This window comes from Pan troglodytes, chromosome 2 (genome assembly GCF_028858775.2).
Source record: "Pan troglodytes isolate AG18354 chromosome 2, NHGRI_mPanTro3-v2.0_pri, whole genome shotgun sequence".
NCBI classification, from domain to species: Eukaryota; Metazoa; Chordata; class Mammalia; order Primates; family Hominidae; genus Pan; species Pan troglodytes.
Window position 1 is genome coordinate 170,756,194 of NC_086015.1, and position 20,867 is coordinate 170,777,060.

At 36.8% G+C, this 20,867-nt stretch overlaps 1 protein-coding gene across 5 annotated transcripts in view; it reads right to left on the reverse strand.

Annotated features, from left to right (window-relative positions):
• Positions 1-20,867, reverse strand: part of WDR49 (WD repeat domain 49) — a 211,639-nt gene that overhangs the window by 124,062 nt on the left and 66,710 nt on the right. For all 5 annotated transcript variants that reach the window (XM_016942258.4, XM_016942259.4, XM_009446787.5 and 2 more), the window contains 3 exons: positions 18,942-19,118; positions 17,905-18,079; positions 1,778-1,945 (listed from right to left, as the gene is read on the reverse strand). In XM_016942258.4, coding sequence (XP_016797747.2) covers positions 1,778-1,945; positions 17,905-18,079; positions 18,942-19,118 — 520 coding nt within the window. The remainder of the gene's footprint in view (positions 1-1,777; positions 1,946-17,904; positions 18,080-18,941; positions 19,119-20,867) is intronic.

The window sequence follows — 20,867 nt, forward strand, 5'->3', positions numbered from 1 at the left end:
AAGAAAACATATAGTCCCATTTAAAAACCAACCAACAGCCTAACCAGGAGGGGACAGAATCCTTCTTCCTAACCCTGATATTTCCCCTCTCCAGCCAGCTTAGCCTACAAATGTAGGCAGTGTTAAAGTTATCCCAGGAGTAAGAAAGAAAGAAAACAATGTTGAAAGTTCACAAATTAATTAAAAACTATAAAAAGACAAATTATCAAATAATCAAGTACAGTCATGCATTTCATAACATTTCAGCCAACAACATACAGCATATACGAATATGGTCCCATGAGACTATAATATGGTATTTTTACTGTACCTTTTATATGTTTAGATACATAAATACCATTGTGTTACAGTTGCCTATAGTATTTAGTAAGTCTCATGCTATAGAAGTTTGTAGCCTAGGAGCAATAGGCTACATCATATAGCTTAGATGTGTAGTAGGCTACACCATCTCTTTGTGTAAGTACACTCTATGATGCTCACACAATGGAAAATCACCTAATGATGCCTTTCTATCCCCATCATTAAGCAATGCACGACTGTATGTGCAAGCAAAAAAGCAGCACAAATATACTTTTGACCTGCTTTATTATGGAATAAGATATTTTTGAACATCAATCAGTTATATTTAGGGAGCTCTTCAAGAGCACTAAATGTTGTATCTATTCAATACAACACAATACTCTTTGTTGCTTCCTAGCTTAGGGCCAGTTGTGGAGCTGAACTTAATCATCCTTATTTTTTCCAGCACTATAGGAGGTACAAAGTAATTATTATTATACAGAGATTGAAATGATTAACCAATCAATAAATTAAATAGTTTCTATTTGAGTCCTTGCCAAAATGAGTCACCATCTCCTCTATCCTTCTCTAATAAATCTACAGTACTCCTTGAAGATTTGATGTTGGCATATTCACAAATTCATATTCAAGGTATCTGTTACTGTGATTGTCAGGTATTATTTTGGGAATTTTATGGACACAGCTCCTTAGCTAATATTAATAATCTTCATATGAATGACAACTATTGAATGTGAGTTAATATGACCCATTCTGTAGACCATGTGTATGCTCTGTAACTACGCTATTAATTTTTCAATAATACATCTATACCTCATTTTTATAATGTTTGAACAAATATCATATATCAAATTATCAGCTTTCAGAATGTCTAAATTTTTAATTTAAATAGTTAATGCCTGAGAAAGGTTATATTTCCTCAGTTAAAATATACTTTTTTTACATCAAAAGAACTCTCCTCTAGTAAACAAACCTCGGATAATCTGAACATTTTCAAAAATCATTAGAGATTGTATTCTGAAAGGTAATTGAAAAACAGTCTACATTTTGCGGTTCTCTTGTGTATGGATGTGTGTGTGTGTGTGTGTGCATGCACTGGTAGTGGTAGCTGTAGTAGTAGCAACGAAAAAATGCATTTGTTTGGGTGGAGCATTTGGTGGTGTTAGGAAGATGGCAGAATGGCAGATGCTGCACAAACTGTCTTCCTTCTCTATATCATTTTACACCCTTCACCAATTGTAATTAAAAAAAAACTCATTAAAGCATTGGGCACTTTCTCATATTTTTACCTCAATGTAGTTCATATACACTGCACATCATAATGCATCATTATCAGACATTCTCAGGCAGTAAAATGTGAGCTGCTCGAGATGGTCTCTATAGCAATACAGCAACAAGGTAGCAAAGGCTCCATGCATACAAATATACATCCCAGACTATTTATGAGGCCCTCATAGTTATCATGATTTATTTTACCTACCAATTAAATTGAGCCGAGAGTGATAATCAAAAGCATGAATGCCCTGGGCAATGTTGAAGGATGTCATATTAAGACGCTTTTTTGATTTCTCTCTCCAAGCCAGCACCACACTATTTGTATTGCTGGTTGTACTGGAAATGATAGCGTCTAAAGATGCATTGTAAGTAACTGATAAAAAATTAAAAAGAGAAAAACAATCTTTAGTTGATTCTTCACAAGATATTAGTAAAATGGAGCTGTTTTAATATGGAAAGTTAAAAATTAAACTCAAACTATGATGATACAAACTGATACTTAAAAAACACCTCACAAACCCCTTCTCCCACCTCCCACAAAAGAATTCCATTGAGAAGTTACAGGAAATTCTACATTCTGACTTTTCCCCCAATCTAGGGAAAGACAAGCAGAGATTTTGAAAGGTAATTAGGTCAGGAGAGTAGAACCTTCAAGAATGGTATGAATGCCCTTATAAAGGAGGTCCAAGGAAGCTTGTTTGCCGCTTCCACTATGTGAGGGCACAGGTGGAAGGCACCATCTAGGAAGCAGAAAGTAGGTCCCCACCAGACAGCAAATCTGATGGTGCCTTAATCTTTGACTCCCAGCCTCCAGAACTGTGAGAATAAATTTCTGCTTCACAAAAAGAGCATCCCTCATTAAGGAGTTAAAAACAGTATCTAGTTTTACTATTTTGGTATAATAACTTAATTTGCTTTGTGTGTGTGTGTGTGTGTGTGTGTGTGTGTATACATATACATATGGCGTATATATACACACATATATTTGTAATATGTGTATACATATATATATATACACACACACACATACACAGGTATTTATACATTTCCAAACAATTATTAAAGGCAAGAAAGTTCTGAGAAGCAGGAAAATAGCTCAATGCATTCCTTTTCCTCGGATCTATTTAATTGGGCTGTTTCTAAAGGTAACTAGGATTTATTAATTCAAGAGCTCATATTGATATGTAAATAGCTTGATTTAGAAAATTTCATAGCTATCTCCCTAGGAAATAAATGGCATAACACAACCAATTTATAACTAAATTAATGATGTTGAGACTATTCAGTGTGTCATTTACAGATATCGTCTCTCAAAACATGGCATTCAATCCTCAAAGATTTATTGGGCATCTACTATGTGTTCTGTGCTATGATAAAGATAATAAGAAAAAAAACAGACACAGTCTGGACTTCAATTATATGGCCCCAAACTTGGGAGAAAAAACATGTTAATCAAACAATTAGAGACAATTTTAGCACATCATAAAGTGATAAATTGAATGTTACAAAATGTATAATAGAATTTCAAAGAAAAAAGAAATCAGTGTGACTTTCAGGGTTTAAGAGACATTTATCGAAGGTTGACAAAAAGCATTTCAATAGATGAGAGGCCATGAAAAATCACCTGTGTGGGAAACAAAAGGTAAATTGAGAGCTGAGAAAGAGCTAATCTACTTCTATATCTCATAGGTAAAGAAATAAGGATTCACCCACACAGTTTCAGTGATTTGCCAAAGTCAGCAAGTAATTGTCAAACTCAGGTCTGAAGTTCTGAGATTAACTCTTAAGTTTGGTGTCATGACATGCAATATTATAAATCGAAGCTTGGGACACTAGTATTTGGCAGAGCCAGAGTACAAATTCAGAATACAGGGCCTGATCTCTTGACTATTGAAACTTGGCTTCTCAAGTTTTAACATTCACACAAATCGCTATGTGAAAATGCAGATTCTCATTCAATGTAAACCTGAGATTCTGCATTTCTCACATTCCTAGGTGTTGCTCCTGATGCTCTCTGAGAACCACACAAAGTAGCAAAGCACTAGGATGCAAGTATTGCCACTAGTTTATACTCTAGAGAGTATGTTAATCCATAGTTCTTAAAATTTGGGAGGTCAAACACCACTTTGGGAATCTGATGAGAACTATAGACCCTCTCCATCAGAAAGGTATGCATGCACACAAAATTGTCTATAAAATATCACGATTTTGAGAACCTTCTCACTATACTCATAAAGTCCAACCATAATAGATCTGAGGAACTTAAGTGATAAACCTCCAGCCACAGGTAATTTTGGAGTGAGAAATTATTCTTCACCTGCTTCCTCAAGCGGTTCTTAAAATTTCTGTTGCTAATGATGTACATCCTTTGTATTAGTCAATACTCATTTTAGGCTTCTTTTTTAAGCTTCTACTTCTTTAATGTAAGTGAGGGTAACTGTCCCTTGATACTGGCGTACTGCTAATAGCAGAACACAATTTCTAAGAGGAAAATAAGGAGAGAACAGGATACAAAGGAGATGTTCAGAAAGGGGACCAGAGTAGAGCTGGCTCACAGAGCTGGCTCACAGAATAATTCACTGGGAAGTGTGTCATGAAACACAAAAGTGCTGCCAAAGGCCAAAATGGTCTGTTTCTCCACTCTGCCTAGAATTTACCTGGATTGTGTTATAAGGGCAGAGAGGGCAGTGAGTGACCCCTTTCCTCCTCATTATAAGGGTCATGGCCAATACCCCTATAACCAAAGACAGGTTAACAAGAGAAAAGCACAAAAAATTCATCTGATCATAGATTTACATGACACAGGAACCTTCAGAATGAAGACCCAAAGATATACAAGACACTGTCCATTTTTACACTTGGGTTCTATGATGCAGGGACAGCCATGTAAAAATATGATTGGAAAAAAGGAATATGAGCTAATGAAAATAGACTGAGTGGAAAACCCAGCAAGTCTTGTCTGCTCAGATTCTTCTTGACTTCTCTATACGGCATTCCTTTCTCCTGGGTATGGGGTAGGACCACTCTAGAATGAGGGATGTCATTCCATTCCTTTATGGTCAGGAGGTTACACTAATAGTAGGGGAATGTTAGAATAATATTTTTAGACTTTACGGCTACCTTTGGGGAAAAGGACTTCTAGCTTCTATGACCTGGCTCAGGAAAGAATAAGCAGGAGAGACAGATGGGGCAGGAGAAGGTCAGAGAGAGACTTTGCTCCTGAGGCTGCTTCCGAGGTTTTCATTTTGGGGTATCACTTTCTGAGCCCCAACAGTACCTTTCTTGCTTATCCCCCATATGGAATTTCTCTTTGACCTATGACTACTTTAAATAGTTTTTAGGGTTATTTATTGAATCCTTCCTATGTACAAGCACCACTCTGGGTGCTCTCACCCTATAATAATCTTTAGTGGGTAAATTATTCCAAGTTTCCTAATGAGAAGATAGCAACCTGAAAGCCAACTTGCTCAAGGGCATGAAGCTAATTGGAGGTGGAGATGAGACTGAACCCAGTCCTGTTTGGCTGTCAACTCTCCTTTCCTGTGCTATTGCCTCCGTCTTTTTTACTAAGCCTCACTACAATGTGTATCACAGGTCCAGATCTGGGGTTCTTCCTATTACCAACTACCTTTCTGTCCCCATACCCTCAATCCCAAACCAAGCCCCTAATTTATCTTGAGTCTTCCCTTTCCTGATCACTTTACTTTTCTATTGCCTCTGATCCCCACGGGAACAGTATTTCTATGTCTTCCTTGCTTTCTCTCATCCTTTTCTCTCTTTTCTTCTCAATAAAAGGAAGGAAGAAAGGATAAAAGGGAGGGAGGGAGGAAAAAAGGGACGGAGGGAGGAAAAAGGAAAGAAGGGAGGACGGGAGGAAGTGAAAGAAAGGCAAGGATCTGGGAAGTAATTCATTCCTATAAAGGAGAATCCTTTAAGTTTTATTAGAGAGCAATTAATTTCAGGAACATAAAGTCCCATGATTACCTGCTGCGATAGTACTACTACTGTACTAGAAGTTCCAATAGTATAAAATCTGATGGCAATGATTCTCATTCAGGAAGCAGCCTCACTGAAAATATTCTCTTTGTTTACAAAAAAGGGTTATTATAACCTGACACTCAGTAAGGCAATATTATAAGATGTAAACTATACAACATAATACTATAATTATATCTTCAAGTGCATGGAAATCCCATAATATAATTACAATACAATCAAAATAAAATATTCCTACCCAGAAAATTACTTCGTCATGTGTTTCCCCATTATATCCAACTATCATCTTTAGTTTCCAGGTTATAAAGAAAGACATAGAAAGACGTGTATGCTGCTCTGGCATCCGAAGTATTGCTTTAAGATTTAAATCTGCAGGTTACAAAACGACATTTATGGGCCTGCAGTGCTACATATTGGAGGCTCAACAATTCACACTTAATGTCTAAACCAAGATATAACTTGTTTCTGATTAAACTGTAGAATGCCAGAGTTCCTGAGAATGCCTGGGTAAAAGGTGAGAGAAAAGCCATTTCCTTAAAATCAAATTATCTGATAAATAAAAATGTTTTTCTCATTTCTTGAATTGAGGTAAGGAAATGATAGGTTATGATGGAAAAGTTTTAAAACTATCAAGCTAAGGAATAGGATGAGCTGGTAAAATAAATGATTTCTTGTTAATATTCTCAGTAAGTTTTGGAATTGGTAGAGGAAAATACTTTTAAATTACTTTTATATAACATTATAGAGAAAAAAACAACTTGATTATATTTATCCATTAAGATGCTAACTTTCAACTCTTTCATCCTCTTGCCACACAGTCATAAAAAAAGACATTAAGGGACCCTGCCATCGATCTTTGTCCTCATGTGTGCTGTCAAAATGACCCTGTGTAACAGCAATTAGTTAATGTGGGAAAGTGATTTGAAAATGAAAAGTGATACCTAAAAACTAAGTAAGTAATGCTATTAAGTGCACTTAGAGTAAGATAAAATAAGGCACTCTATAACATTTGCCAACTGATAGACATCGTGGCAGGGTAGGAAAGAAGTCTCCACCAATTCTCCCCTCTACCCCTGCAAGGACACCAAGTTAACAATCTACACAGAAAAAAAAACTTTTATAAAAAACAAAAATTAGATGAGCCCTCATTGTACCTGGTTTTCACTTCACATCGCTGAAAGAGGCACTGAAGAGATAGAAAAAAAAAAAAAACAGTCCTGAATCACCAACGCCCACCCTTCCCCACCCCTAGCAGCAACTGCGTGGTGCTGAGAGCTTCTCTGGGAACTGGGGGAGAGCGAGCACAGCAATTATGTAGTATTGAACTCTGTGCTGTCCTGGCAAAGCAGAAAGGAAACCTGGACCAAACTCAACTGATGCCCGCCCACAGAGGGAACCTTAGCAGAGGGGAATCGCCCAGCCCAGAGGTCTGAACTTGTGCTCCAGTAAACCTCACCACTGAGGGCTACAGCACTGTTTGTCTCCAGATAAACTTGAAATGCCATAAAGCTCTAGGCCATAAAGACTGCAACTCATAGGTGAGTCCTTGTGTGGAACTAGGCCCAGAGACAATGGACTGAGGGGGCACACGACATACTGAGACACCAGCTGGTGCAGCCAAGGGAGGGCTGGCATCACCCTCCTCTAACCCCAGACTGCACAGCTCACGGCTCCAAAAGAGGTGCCTTCCTTTCACTTGAGGAGAGGAGAGGGAAGAGTGGGGAGGGCTTTGCCTTGCCTCTAGGATACCAGCTCAGCCACAGCAGGAGACAGCATTGGTCAGAGTTGTGAGGCCCCTGTCACAGGCCCTCAATCCTGGATGACACTTCTACACAACCTGGGCCGGAAGGGAACCCACTACCCTGAAGGAAAAGAGCCATTCCTGGCAGCATTCATCATCTGCTAACTGAAGAGCCCTTGTGCCCTGATGCAATATCCAGGTATTACATCGAGGGTCTTGGATGAGCCTCTGAGACTTGCTGGCTTCAGGTGAGACTCGGCACATTACCAGCTGTGGAGGCTATGGGGAAAAACTCTTCCTGCTTGAGAAAAGCAGAGGGAAAAGTAAAGGGGACTTTGTCTTGCACCTTAGGTACCAGCATGGCCACAGGGGTGTAGAGTACCCAAGCAGGCTCTTAGGGTCCCCAATTCCAAGACTTGACTCTTGGATGGAATTTCTGACCTGCCCTTGTCCAGAGAGGAGTCCACTGCCCTGAAGGGTAAGTCTCAGGTCAGGCAGCACTGACAACAAGCTGACTTAAGAAACAGTGGGCCATTAGGGAACATCAACAGTAGTCAGGAAGTACTCTTTTTGGCCTGGGGTAGCAGTGGCTACAGGGTGAGGCTTCTCTGCCTTTGGAAAAAGGAGTAAAGAGTGGGAAGAACTGCATCTTGTTGTTTGAGTGCCAGCTCAGCTGCAGTAAGAGAACACCAGGTAGACTTCTAAAGTTTTTGACTCTAGTCCCTGACTTGCAGATGGCATTTTGGGACCCACCCAGGGGCTGGGGGACCTTGCTGCCCTAAAGACAAAGACACAGGCCTGGCTGGATTTGCCACTGGCTGATTGCAGAGCCCCAGGGCCTTGAGTGAACATAGGCAGTAGCCAGGTAGTGATTAAAGCAGGTCTTGAGTGAGACCCAGTGCTGTGCTGGCTTCAGGTCTCACCCAGCACAGTCATAGTAGTGGTGGCCACTGAGGTGCTTGTGTCACTCCACCCCCAGCTTTAGGTGGCTCAAAACAGACAGAGAGAATTTGCATGTTTGGGGGACAGTAAGGGAGAGAACAAGAGTCTCTGTCTGGTAATCCAGAGAATTTTCCCAGATCTGGTCTGAGATCTGAAATGCTAAGAATACTTTAATCAGAAAGAAAAGGACAATGGGCAATGAATAGTCACCTGAAGGTACAAAACTCACTGGTAATGATAAGTGCACAGAAAACCACAGAATATCATAACATTGTAACTGTGCTGTATAAACTACTCTTATCTGAAATAGAAAGACTAAATGACGAACCAATCAATACTAATAACTACGAATTTTCAAGACATAGTCAGTACAATAAGATATAAATAGAAACAACAAAAAGATAAAAAGCAGAGGGATGAAGTTAAAATGTAGAGTTTTTATTAGTTTGCTTTGTGTTTGTTTATGCAAATAGTGTTGTTCTCAGCTTAAAATAATGGGTTATAAGATAGTATTTGCAAGTCTGATGGTAACCTCAAACCAAAAAACATATGAATATACAAAAACTAAAAAGCAAGAAACTAAATCATATCACCAGAGACAATCACTTTCATTAGAGGAACATAAGAAGGAAAGAGAGAAGGAAGAGAAAACCAGATAACAAATCACAAAATGGCAGGAGTAAGTCTTTACTCACCATTAATAATATTGAATTTAAATGGATTAAACTCTTTAATCAAAGACATAGACTGGATGAATGGGCAAAAAAAACAAGATGCATTGATCTGTTATCTTCAAGAAACACACTTCACCTATAAAGGCACACATAGACTGAAACACAGAAGATAAAAGGGATGAAAAAGATATCCCATGCCAATGAAAACCAAAAAAGAGTAGGAGTCACTATACTTTTATCACACAAAATAGATTTCGAGATAAAAACTATAAAAAGATACAAAGAACATCACCATGTAATGATAAAGGGGTCAATTCAGCAAGCAGATATAAAAAACTTTAAATAAAAATGCAGCTACCATGGGAGCACTTTGATACATAAGGTAAATATTATTAGAACTGAAGAGAGAGATAGGCCTCGATACAATAATATCTGGAGACCTCAACACCTCACTTTCAGCACTGGACAGAACTTCTGGAAAGAAAATCAACAAACGTCAGACTTAATCTACACTATGGACCAAATGGATCCAATAGATATTTACACAATATTCCATCCAAAAGCTGCAGAATACACATTCTTTTCCTCAGCACATGAATCATTCTCAAGGATATACCATATGTTAGGTATCAAAAAATATCTTAAGACATTCAAAATATTGAAATAATATCGAGTGTTTTCTCTGACCACAATGAATAAAACTAGAAACTACTAACAAGGGTAATTCTGGAAACTATACAAATACATAGAAATTAAACAATAGTCTCTTGAATGACCAGTGAGTCAGTGAAGAAATTAAGAAGGAAATTGAAAAATTACTGGAAACAAATGATAATAGAAAAACTACACACATATGGGATACAGTAAAAGCAGTACTAAGAGGGAAGTTTATAGCTGAAAGTGCCTTCATCAAAAAAAAAAAAAAGGAACTACTTCAAATGAACAATCCAATGGTGCATCTTAAAGAACTAGAAAAGCAAGAATAAAACAAACCCAAAATTAGTAGAAGAAAAGAAATAATAAAGATCAGAGCTGAAATAAATAAAATTGAAAAAAATACAGAAGATTAATGAAACAAAAAGTTTATTTTTGGAAAAGTTAAAAGGACAAAGCTTTAGCCAGACTAAGAAAAAAAGAGAGTATATCCAAATAAATAAAATCAGAAATGAAAAAGGAGACATTACTACTGATACTGCAGAAATTCAGAAGATTGTTAATGGCTACTATGAGCTACTATATGCCAATAAGTTGGCAAATCAAGAAGAAATGAAAAAATTCCTAGATGCATACAACCCACCAAGACTGAATTGGGAGGAAATCTTGCTGTGTTAAGCAAAATCAGCCAGGCACAAAAAGACAAACATTGCATGTTCTCACTTATTTGTAGGATCTAAGTATCAAAACAATTGAACTCATGAACATAGAGAGTGGAATGATAGTTACCAAAGGCTGGGAATGGTAGTGGGGGCTTAGCAGGGAGGTGAGGATTGTTACAAAAAAATTTACTTAAAAAGAGTAAGACTATTGTTTAATAGCACAACAGGATGACTATAGTCAATAATAATGTAATTGTATATTTTAAAATAACTTATAGAGTGTAATTGGATTGTTTGTAACTCAAAGTGTAAATGCTTGAGGTGATGGATACCCCAGTCCCCAGGTTGTACTTATTTCACATTTTATACTGATATCAAAACATCTCATGTACCACATAAATATATACACCTACTCTGTATCCACACACACAAAAAAAATTTAAATTAAAAAATAAAGTATAACTGTATCTATTCTATCTTTAAAATAAGAATTCAGCACTGCTAAGCATATTTAAAAATAATAATGCAATTAATTCAATTACTTTTCAAAATGCCAAGTAGGCACATGTCCATGATACAAATGAATCTTATTCTTCTACCATGCTACAGAACAAGCTGCAGGAAATAGAGCCCTTTCCTCAAACCAAGGCCACTGCTCACAGCGGATTTCAACTGCTTTAAACATAGTGACAGAACTGGCAGGAAAGGCAGCATGGTCTAGCTAACTCGACAGTGTCTGGAAGACTGATTTAGATGCAGGGAAGTCGAGCCACACACAAGCAAGATATTAAATCTGGCTTCTCTGCCAACTTAGTCCCTATCAATTATAAAGACTCCCTGAGGAGTCTGTATTCTAAATTTTCTGGCACTTGTTCCACTAATTAGTGCAGCAATTAGCGGCTGGTTGTGGTGGCTCACACCTGTAATCCCAGCAGTTTGGGAGGCTGAGGCAGGCGGATCACCTGAGTTCAGGAGTTCGAGACCAGCCTGGCTAACATGGCGAAACCCCGTCTCTACAAGAAATACAAAAATTAGCAGGGCGTGGTGGCTCATGCCTGTAATCCCAGGTACTCAGGAGGCTGAGGCAGGAGAATCGCTTGAACCCAGGAGACAGAAGTTGCAGTGAGCCGAGATCATGCCACTGCAGCCTGGGTGACAGAGCAAGACTCTGTCTCAAAAAAAAAAAAAAAGCAATTAGTGATTTTGTTAACAATTCAAACTGTTTTGTATCTTCTTCTAGCCCTGGTCAAAGGGCGGAAAACATTTTCAACGCAATAAAATATCAATGATTTTTGTTGCTGACAATTTCATGCTCATTCTTTCTTTCTTGTCCCCCCTCCTGCGTCCCGCGATGGAGTCTCGCTCTCTCGCCCAGGTTGGAGTGCTATGGGCAATGGCGCATTCTCGGCTCACTGCAACTCCCACCTCCCAGGTTCAAGCAATTCTCATGCCTCAGCCTCCCAAGTAGCTGGGATTACAAGCACCCACCACCACACCTGGCTAATTTTATTTTTAGTAGAGACATGGTTTCACCACGTTGGCCAGGCTGGTCTCGAACTCCTGACCTCAGGTGATCTGCCCACCTCGGCTTCCCAAAATGCTGTGATTACAGACATGAGCCACCTGACCTCATTCTTTCAATATCTGCATTCCCAGACTACAGTTTCCAAGGTTTCTAGTGATACTGTCTATATGAGGAGGAAATTATTAAAAAGGAAAATTCTCTGAAATTCAAGACGTTTATATCTTAGCACTATTACACAAAACCTCTATAATTACTTTACAAGCATTTCAGAATGTAATTATTTTTCCATTAAAATATGACACAGAACCACTCAGAGAAGATGAAAACATTTACTCCTTCAAAGTTTTAAATAAGAAATCTGAACCTTATCTTAAAGCACTATGTTAATACTCTTCTGTCTGAAACTGAGTTTTTCCTTTGACATTTCATTTTTACAGATATTTTATCCTTAGCTTCAATAAAAATTATTATCATATTTGCTCATGTGTTTCTTTCTTTCCTCAATTGTATATTCCCTCCTCACACTGAGACGAAAATCACCAAAAATATTTCATGAAGAGTTCTAAGAATATTGAATCATGTTACTGGGGTAAAGAGAATACCAAATTAAACAGTCATTGGTTGCTTGCTCCTGATACAGCAAGTCTTGCAGACAAAGGAACAGAATCCAAAACAACTACAAATCCCATATATTACATTTGAATCCATCCTGCCTTTCCTCCTTCTGCCTTCCTCTTCATTTCAGTCTTCCTGTCTTTTCTCGTATTGAAATCACTGAGCTTCAAACAACAACAGAAAGTCATATTTAAGCTTCTAATCTCTATTGCTAAATCTAAGAAAAGGCATTCTTTCATTGGTTATGACTGAAGTATATTCACCTTTCAGAGGTACTTGAGGAGTATAGTGGTGATCACGGCTCACTGTAGCCTCAATCTCCTGGGCTCAGGTGATCCTCCCACCCTTAGCCTCCTGGGTAGCTAGGGCTACAGGCCCATGCCACCATACTCAGCTAATTCTTGTGTTTTTTATAGAGACAGGGTTTCACCATGTTGCTCAGGCTGGTCTCAAACTCCTAGGCTCAAACAATCTACCCACCTTGGCCTCCTAAAATGCTAGGATTACAGGTGTGGACCACCACTCCCGGCTTTCCATTTAAAAAAAAAGAAAGAAAGGAAGAAAGAAATTCTACAACTATTAACCATAATTTCTTTTGATATTTCTCTTTTCTTTTGAAATATTTTTGAATAAAATTCACCCAATAATTTATCTAAGACTTTCCAAGTCAAATTGCAAAATGGCTTTTTTTTTTGCTCTTCAATCAAAACATAAAATCCCATAGAAGAAACTAATAGGAATTATTAATTAGAGACACAAGTGAAATTCTTTAAAAAAGAAAAAAGGAAGAAGAAAATTAATGTAATGCTTTCGCAGGACTTCAGATAGTTCATTTTGGCATACACTAATATTAAAATACAGCTCAGTTTCTCAGCACCAATAGATAAGCAGCCAGTTCTTTTCTGCCCTTAACCAATCTCAACAAGACACTCACTCCAGCATCCTTTGATAAATAAATTATCCATTGTTCTCTACAATAATTATCACAGAGCTCCTAGTGCACAATACCATGTGCAGAAGGATACTTCGTTAAGTGTTACTGACTGCTGCTTAGTTTTGAGTGCTTCAAAGTGAACATGATAATAAACAAACCTTGAAGTGATTATTTAAAAATCTTCTTAGTCGGATGTTAGAAGTTAAGTTTCTTGGGATGGATCTAGATAACAGAATTCAACTGAAATATGCCAGTGCTTACTATGGTGCCTACTACATAGTAATTACCTAGCAAATGTTTTTTGGGTGAATATCACATAGAAGCTCCTATCCCTGCAGCTGGTAAAGGGTTGTTAAGGTGACTGAAAGATCTCAACAAAAGAAAGAGGCTAAATGATCAACAAATATTTATTGTGTATTCACTATTTAAAAAGCATTGTGCTGGATTTCTGCTTCCAGCCATGATGGCATAACAAGGACTGATTTTAATCTCCCACCATAAACAACTAGAAAACTGGACAAATATTAGCAACAATATTTCAGATTTTGACAATAGGCAAAGTAGAACTGTGAACCCTGAGAGAAGAGAAACAAATAAAGTGGGCCTACAATCACTCTGACTTTCTTGGAAGATATTTCCAAACTATCAGCACACAGAGCAGGAAACCACACAGAGCCTAGCAACCTCCAGAGCTGGAGAAACAAACATTAGCGTTAGAGGACCATGAGGCAGCTAGAAAATGTGGGACAGAATTCTGGAAAGGCAAATAATTAGAGTCCTATTTAAAAAAAGAGAGAGAGAGAGAGAAAGAAGAAAGAAAACTTTGAAAAAATAACAATAGAAAAATTTCCAAGTTTAATGAAAACTACAGATCCACAAATCCAAGAATTTAAATGAATTTTAACCGGTATAAAGACATACACACATATACACACACCCCAGGAAAAACTAAGGTACGTCATAATCAAATGGCTTAAAATCAGCGATAAAGAGAAAATCTTATAAAACATTGTATTATGTGTTATAGTGGATACTAAGGTGAATGAGGAATATAGTGCTTGCCCCAAGAAGGATGTTTTAATTTCCATTTATATGTAAATGTAATTTTCATGTGAGGCATTCAAATTTCCTTCTAGGCTCAGAAAGGTAAGAGGCAGGACCCAGATTCTAATGTGGGTACAGAAATTGGTAGGTTTGGTTCGCAGGGTGGGCAGCATTGCAAAGCAAGATTTTAAAGAAGAATCCAGGAGAAATGCCAAAATTGAGAACCTTGCAAATAATGCAATGAAGAGTCCATCTGAATTAGACAGAGGAAGAGGCAAAATAAAGAGTTTGATGTAAGGTGAAGTGGCAAAAAATAAAGGACGTTTCAGGAAAAACGTTGGCAAGAAAGACTCTTCTGTGGTAGGCCAGACACAGTGGCTCGCACCTATAATCCCAGGACTGTGGGAGGCCCAGATGAGTGAATTACTTGAGGTCAGGAGTTTGAGACCAGTCTGGTCAACATGGTGAAACCCTGTCTCTACTAAAAATACAAAAATTAGCCGGGCATGGTGGCACATGCCTGTAATCCCAGCTATTCGGGAGGCTGAGGCACAAGAATCGCTGAACCTGGGAGGTAGATGTTGCAGTGAGCCAAGATCGCACCACTGCACTCCAGCCTGGGCGACAGTCTGAGTGAGAGTCCATCTCAAACAAACAAAGAAACAAACCTTTAAAAACTTTTTTTTTAAAGAAAGACTTGTCTTTAGTTGCAGAATCTGGGGTATCTCAGAATGAACAATCCTCCTCCAGAGGAGAAGATGAGCTGGGAAGAGTCTATGCATTGGGCCAGGTGGGGATCTGTAATCTTCAAATAAAAAATTCCCCAGCTGGAAATGGAAAGTTTTATAAGACGTCCTAAGATGGCTTATCATTCCACATTTTTAGACCTCAAATCCTGAAGACGGTTGCTTCAGAGAGCTGGCTGTTTCTGTCCTTTCTTTATCATTTCCATTTTCTAATGATCAAAAACCTTCTAACTAGCCAGTCTGATTGCAGTTTCTTTCTCCTCCAACCCATGCTGAACAAACTACCAAGTAAACTTTTCCTAAATACTGTCTGCATTGGGTCTGTCCAAGTTTCCTCAAAAGCCTTTGATGTTTCACGGCCAATATCTTCCAATGTTATGTCCCCATTTGATCTATTTGTTTCTATTTCCCTAATATTCAGTGTCTGATCTATTCATGTCTACCTCTCCTTCTGTCATCATTGTGCCTGCTTGTCTACTTTTGCTCATGTTGCCCACGTTCTCTTTCTCTCTCCCTCATCCATCCTTCAAGTACCACCACTGATCCTTAAAGCTTTTTCTTATGGCTTTTCAGGCTTAAGAACTACTCTAGGAGTCAAAATCTTGTTTATAAGGTTTAGTAGTTAATTTTCAGTACCACTGAACAATGTTCTAATAAGGTGACTTGTGTTAGTTTCTATTTCTTTCAGATATTAAGTTTTCTGAGGGTTGAGTCTATAATTAATCTTTCTTCTATAGTCTCAAATGCCTAAGACAGTTTTAAGACACATAAAAGATCAATAAATAATTGTTGATTGATTGACACTCAAGTCCATAATTCAAATAAAGTGTTTAAAGTAAATGTGTGTGTGTGTGTGTATTCCTGTTGTTGTTCCAAAAATTATCTACTTGATTATAATGAATTTTTTATTCAAAGAACTGAGAAATATATAATACGAATAAGATAGCAAAGATTTTTAACTATATATGTACATCTATATATATCTAATTTGTATTACATATGTAGTTCCTTATATATACATAAAACTTCTCTGTAGCCAATTCCTACTTTGCAGTGATTTGAGGCCAGACTGTGAAACTGTGAAATCGGATTCCTTAGGTCATAAACGTGAATCTCCACTGCTAATACTAAACTAAATTCCCACGTTCTTTTGTCAGTAGAGGAGGGAATCAAAGATCAGAATGATATGATAGACACATGGTAAGTAGCAAATCAACATTGACCTAGAGAACAATCCTTGTCCTATAACTTAAGAGACAAATGCTCACTGATAGGTTACTTCATTGGTATGGTTGATTTTTTGGGACCCTTAAATAAAATTGAGGCAGAGTCTGCAGTGAGAGCTTCCCCATTCTCTTCCTGAACATGAAGAATATATAGATATAATGCATCATCGGAAAAGACAATCACAATTTAAAAGCCTTACTTGTTATCTCTCCAACCCTTTCTAAGACAGCTTTCTATAGGCTTCTCTGTATTTACTCATATTATTTAAAGGTTATGGACTCAAATAATACATTAAATTTCAGAGAACCTACTGGGAGTAAATTTCAAGAACTATCACTTTATTATTATAATCTAGTCTTTGGCATATGTATCTAAAAAACAAATGAATATGAATACAAATAAAAGAATACAATGTTTTTCAGAAGAAGTTGAAATAGCTCCATTCTGCATATTTTTAATACTCTGATTCTTATTTTCACGTTATGAAAACTTAACACATAATTTTGTGCCTGTCACACTTAGCAGATGACCAAAAACTGTCATCTTTTGTTTTTCCTACAATTAATATCATGCAGAATTTAAAAATGTATAGAAGGTACTAAAGCCATGGTATGATTTATATCAAAGAAAAAAATGAAGAGCATATAGTTCCTCACATAGGAAATTCTTACTGTGGGCATACATTAAAGAATTAGTTTCAACCTTCTGAAACCCAAAGAGGGTAAAATTACCATAAAAGCCAACAGTTGGGTCCATGTTGACTGTCTCTTCTTCAAACTGTATTAGGAATAGACCAATAACATTAATCTCATCTAATTTCATTAAAGTCAATGAGATTGTTAATTTTCATTCTTTTCAGTGGGCATTCTTTAGTGTAGCAATTTAGAAGTGAGAAAATTAGCATACTCAGTATCTAAACAAAGAAATATTAGTGCAGATATTGCACATCTGAATCTTGAAACATCAGATAAAATTAAGATATGAAACTAATTCATTGGTGACTAGGTTTTAAGAAAGTTCTGGTTTTCTGTAGATACTGATTTTATAACATAGTCTTATTACACAAAGAACTGCCACTCAAGTACTCTAGATTAGAGAAATTCAGTCATTACATCAAAAAAAAAGAAAAGAAAATTAAGACAATTCAATTCTAAAGGCAGTCAAACTAATATGCTTCCCATGAGAACATAAGGAAAACAAAGGAATGGTTTTGAGGGAACTTGTTAAATTCTTTTATTAAACAGCCCTGAATGTAACTAGATGAGATTAGCTAGGATCAGAGTTGAGTTGAAGCTAAATGAATTCTATGACAATGTTTTCCTTTCTCTTAAGATTTCTTGAGCACATTGGTCACCTGAATTAATTGTACGAGGCATAAATTCAGAAGGAAAAAAAAAGAAAGAAAGAATCCCTGCCAGTATTCAAGGGATAGCAGAGTCCAGGCCACAACCTCCAGAGAACCAATTATTGGTTTCTAGACTTAAACGTTTTGTGTGAAGCATTTTCATCAAAGAATACAAATGTACAAGTCAGAGGTGACCATTTACTTTCATTACTGTTCAAATTCAATACCTTGCCTGACCCAATCTCCTTGATGAAGTTTATGCTCTAATATATGGCAACATTTGTGACATCCAGAGAGCAGCTCTGCCCAGTTAATGGTCATAGTGGCTTCTCCAACTTCACATGCACTAGCAGGCCGTTCAAACAGGGAAATCAAGGCTGCGGTGAAAGCAATTGCTTGAACCTTGACAGAGACATTGAAAGAACAACAATCGTGGACAGGATAATTGTTGCAAGAAGATTCTAGGTTATTTTAGTTTAATAAGGAATAGCTATTAACTTAATAAGAATTTCTTCAATATTATTTAAAGGATGCAGGGCGTTATGCTAAAAAACAGAACAATTATTAGTTTGGTTATACAATTACCAAAGGGCAGTCTTTTACTTGTTTTTAAGACGCATTTGTCATTAAAATAGTAAGAATGAAAAGCTTTCACAATTACAAAAGGAAATTGTTCCAATTAGCCTACTTCAGAGGTCACAGACATATTCTAGTTTCATTCAGTAAGTAATAATTTTTCATAGTTTGGGTGAAATTTGATAGGAAGACAGAAATAATTGTATCCAATATCTAGGTTTCAGAGCTGCCCTCTCTAATCCTTTTGTTATATGATACAGGCAATGAGCACTCGGTAGGAAATTGGTACTGAGAAACCCAATACTCTATGTAGGAAAATCAGAACAATAAATTTGAAAGCATTTCATGGGATAAATGTAATCATTTAATATTAAACATTTATTCATATTAGGATCTAATAAATTAAGCATCCTATGGTGAAAAAGGTTAGCAAGATCTTTTTTTCTACATGAGAAAAGTGAGCTATACACAGACCAAAAAAACAAACAAACCCCCACACACAATTAAGATTTGTTTTTGTAAGCAAGAAGACAAATTGTGACCTAATCCATCTCTTCCATGTCCAATGTGCATGTAATCCATAATGTAATTAAATTTGGAGGTCACACTCATTGCATTTTAATTTCTACTTTAAACTACAGTTTGATGATTAAATCCATAGTATTCAATCTTATCTACCCTCACTTACCTTTCCAGTTATATCCCCAAAAGAAAGAATTGATTCATTGGCATCAAGAGGATCATACCAATAATCCAGGCAAATTGGTGTTCCTTTCAGGCCTTGGAGTTTGTATTGGCAAGCAAATTCTTCTTTGGACAGCAGATCATAGAAACAAATCTCTTTACTTGTAAAAGCCACTGCTATCTAAAGTAGCAGAGTAGAAAATCAGAAAGTAATTCTGATGGATTTAGCAAAATTAATATGCAAAGCAGACACACCACTCTAATTGCCAAATCAGACTTTGTTCTCTGAGGATCCTTAACAGTATTACAGAAGTAAAGAACAGTGGCACAAATGTACTTTATCCTAACTGTGGAATCTAGCCAAGAAGAAACTTTTCCCATTAGAGGCATTTGAACATGCTTTATTTCCTATCCCTATTCCACACAGTCACCAACATCCCCATCCATGGGAGACTAGACCACTAATCACATAGGAGAGACTAAGGCACAGAGATATAGCATGAGACAATCATACCAGAAACTTTACAAACCATGTTTTATGATGCAAGTAGAGACTTTCATGGAAATCATTTGATACAGACTCTATAAGTAGCTTTATCTGAAGTCACAGAAAATCCTAAAGGCTATTTTACAAAGGGGAAAATATTTAACAACATAAAAATAAGTCAATAGAAAATGTCCCTGTAGAGATTCACACATTGGATTTACTAGAAAAAGACTTCAATTCAACTATTATATATATGTGCAAACAACTAAAGAAAACAAGATCTAAAGAAGCAAAGGAAAGTATGTGGCTGGGTGTGATGGCTCATGCCTGTAATCCCACCACTTTCAGAGGCCAACGCAGGAGGATTGCTTGAGGCAAGGAGTTCAAGAACAGCCTGGGCAACATAGTGAGACTCCCATCTTTAAAAAGAAAAAAAGAAAGAAAGAAACAAATGAGAATGATGTCTCATCAAATAGAGAATTTTAAGAAACATGCATAAATTATTAAAATCACCATTCTGCCAATCTTTGCCCTTTAATTGGAGTGGTTAGTCCATTGATATAATTACTGAAAAGGTAAGATTTACATCTGCCATTTTTCTAACAATACAGCCCCGTAATACCGAAGCAAAAACTAAAATTATTGAAGACAGAGTAGGCATTTCAATAATAACAGTTGGATATTTCAATACTCTACTTTCAATGATGGATAGAACAACTGAGCTGAAGATCGGTAAGAAAATGAAGACTTGACAAACACTATAAACCAACTAGATCTAATGTATGTCTAAAGAACACTCCAGTCCAACGTCAGCAGGATGCATTTCTTCTCAAGTGCACAGGCACATTCTCCAGGGTAGACCATATATTAGGTGATAAAGCAAATCTCAAAAAATTTAAAAGATTTGAAATTATATAAATTATATTCTCCAAACACAATGGAATGAAATTAGAAATTTCATTCAACAAAAGAAAAATTTGGGAAATTCACAGCTACATGGAAATAGAACAACACACTTCTAAGTAGCAAATGGGTCAAAGAAGAAATCACTAAAGACATGAGAAAATACATTCAGATGAATGAAAACAAAAACACAACATACAAAAAACTTATGGAACACAGTAAAAGCAATCTCTAGAGTAAAATTTATATTTGCAAACATCAATCTAAAAAAAAATTCTGAAATCATAACCTAACTTTCCATCTTAAGAAACCAGAAAAAGAAGAGCAACCTAAACCCAAAGCCAGCAGAAGGAAGAAAAAAATAAAAATTAGTACAGAAATAAAACAAATAGAGAATGAAAAAGCAATAGAGGAAAAACAATGAAATCAAATTAGTTCTTTGAAAAGATAAACAAAATTAGCAAAACTTTAGCTAGACTAGCCAAGAAAAAAAGAGATGATATAAATTATTAAAATCAGAAATAAAAGAGTGGACAGTAC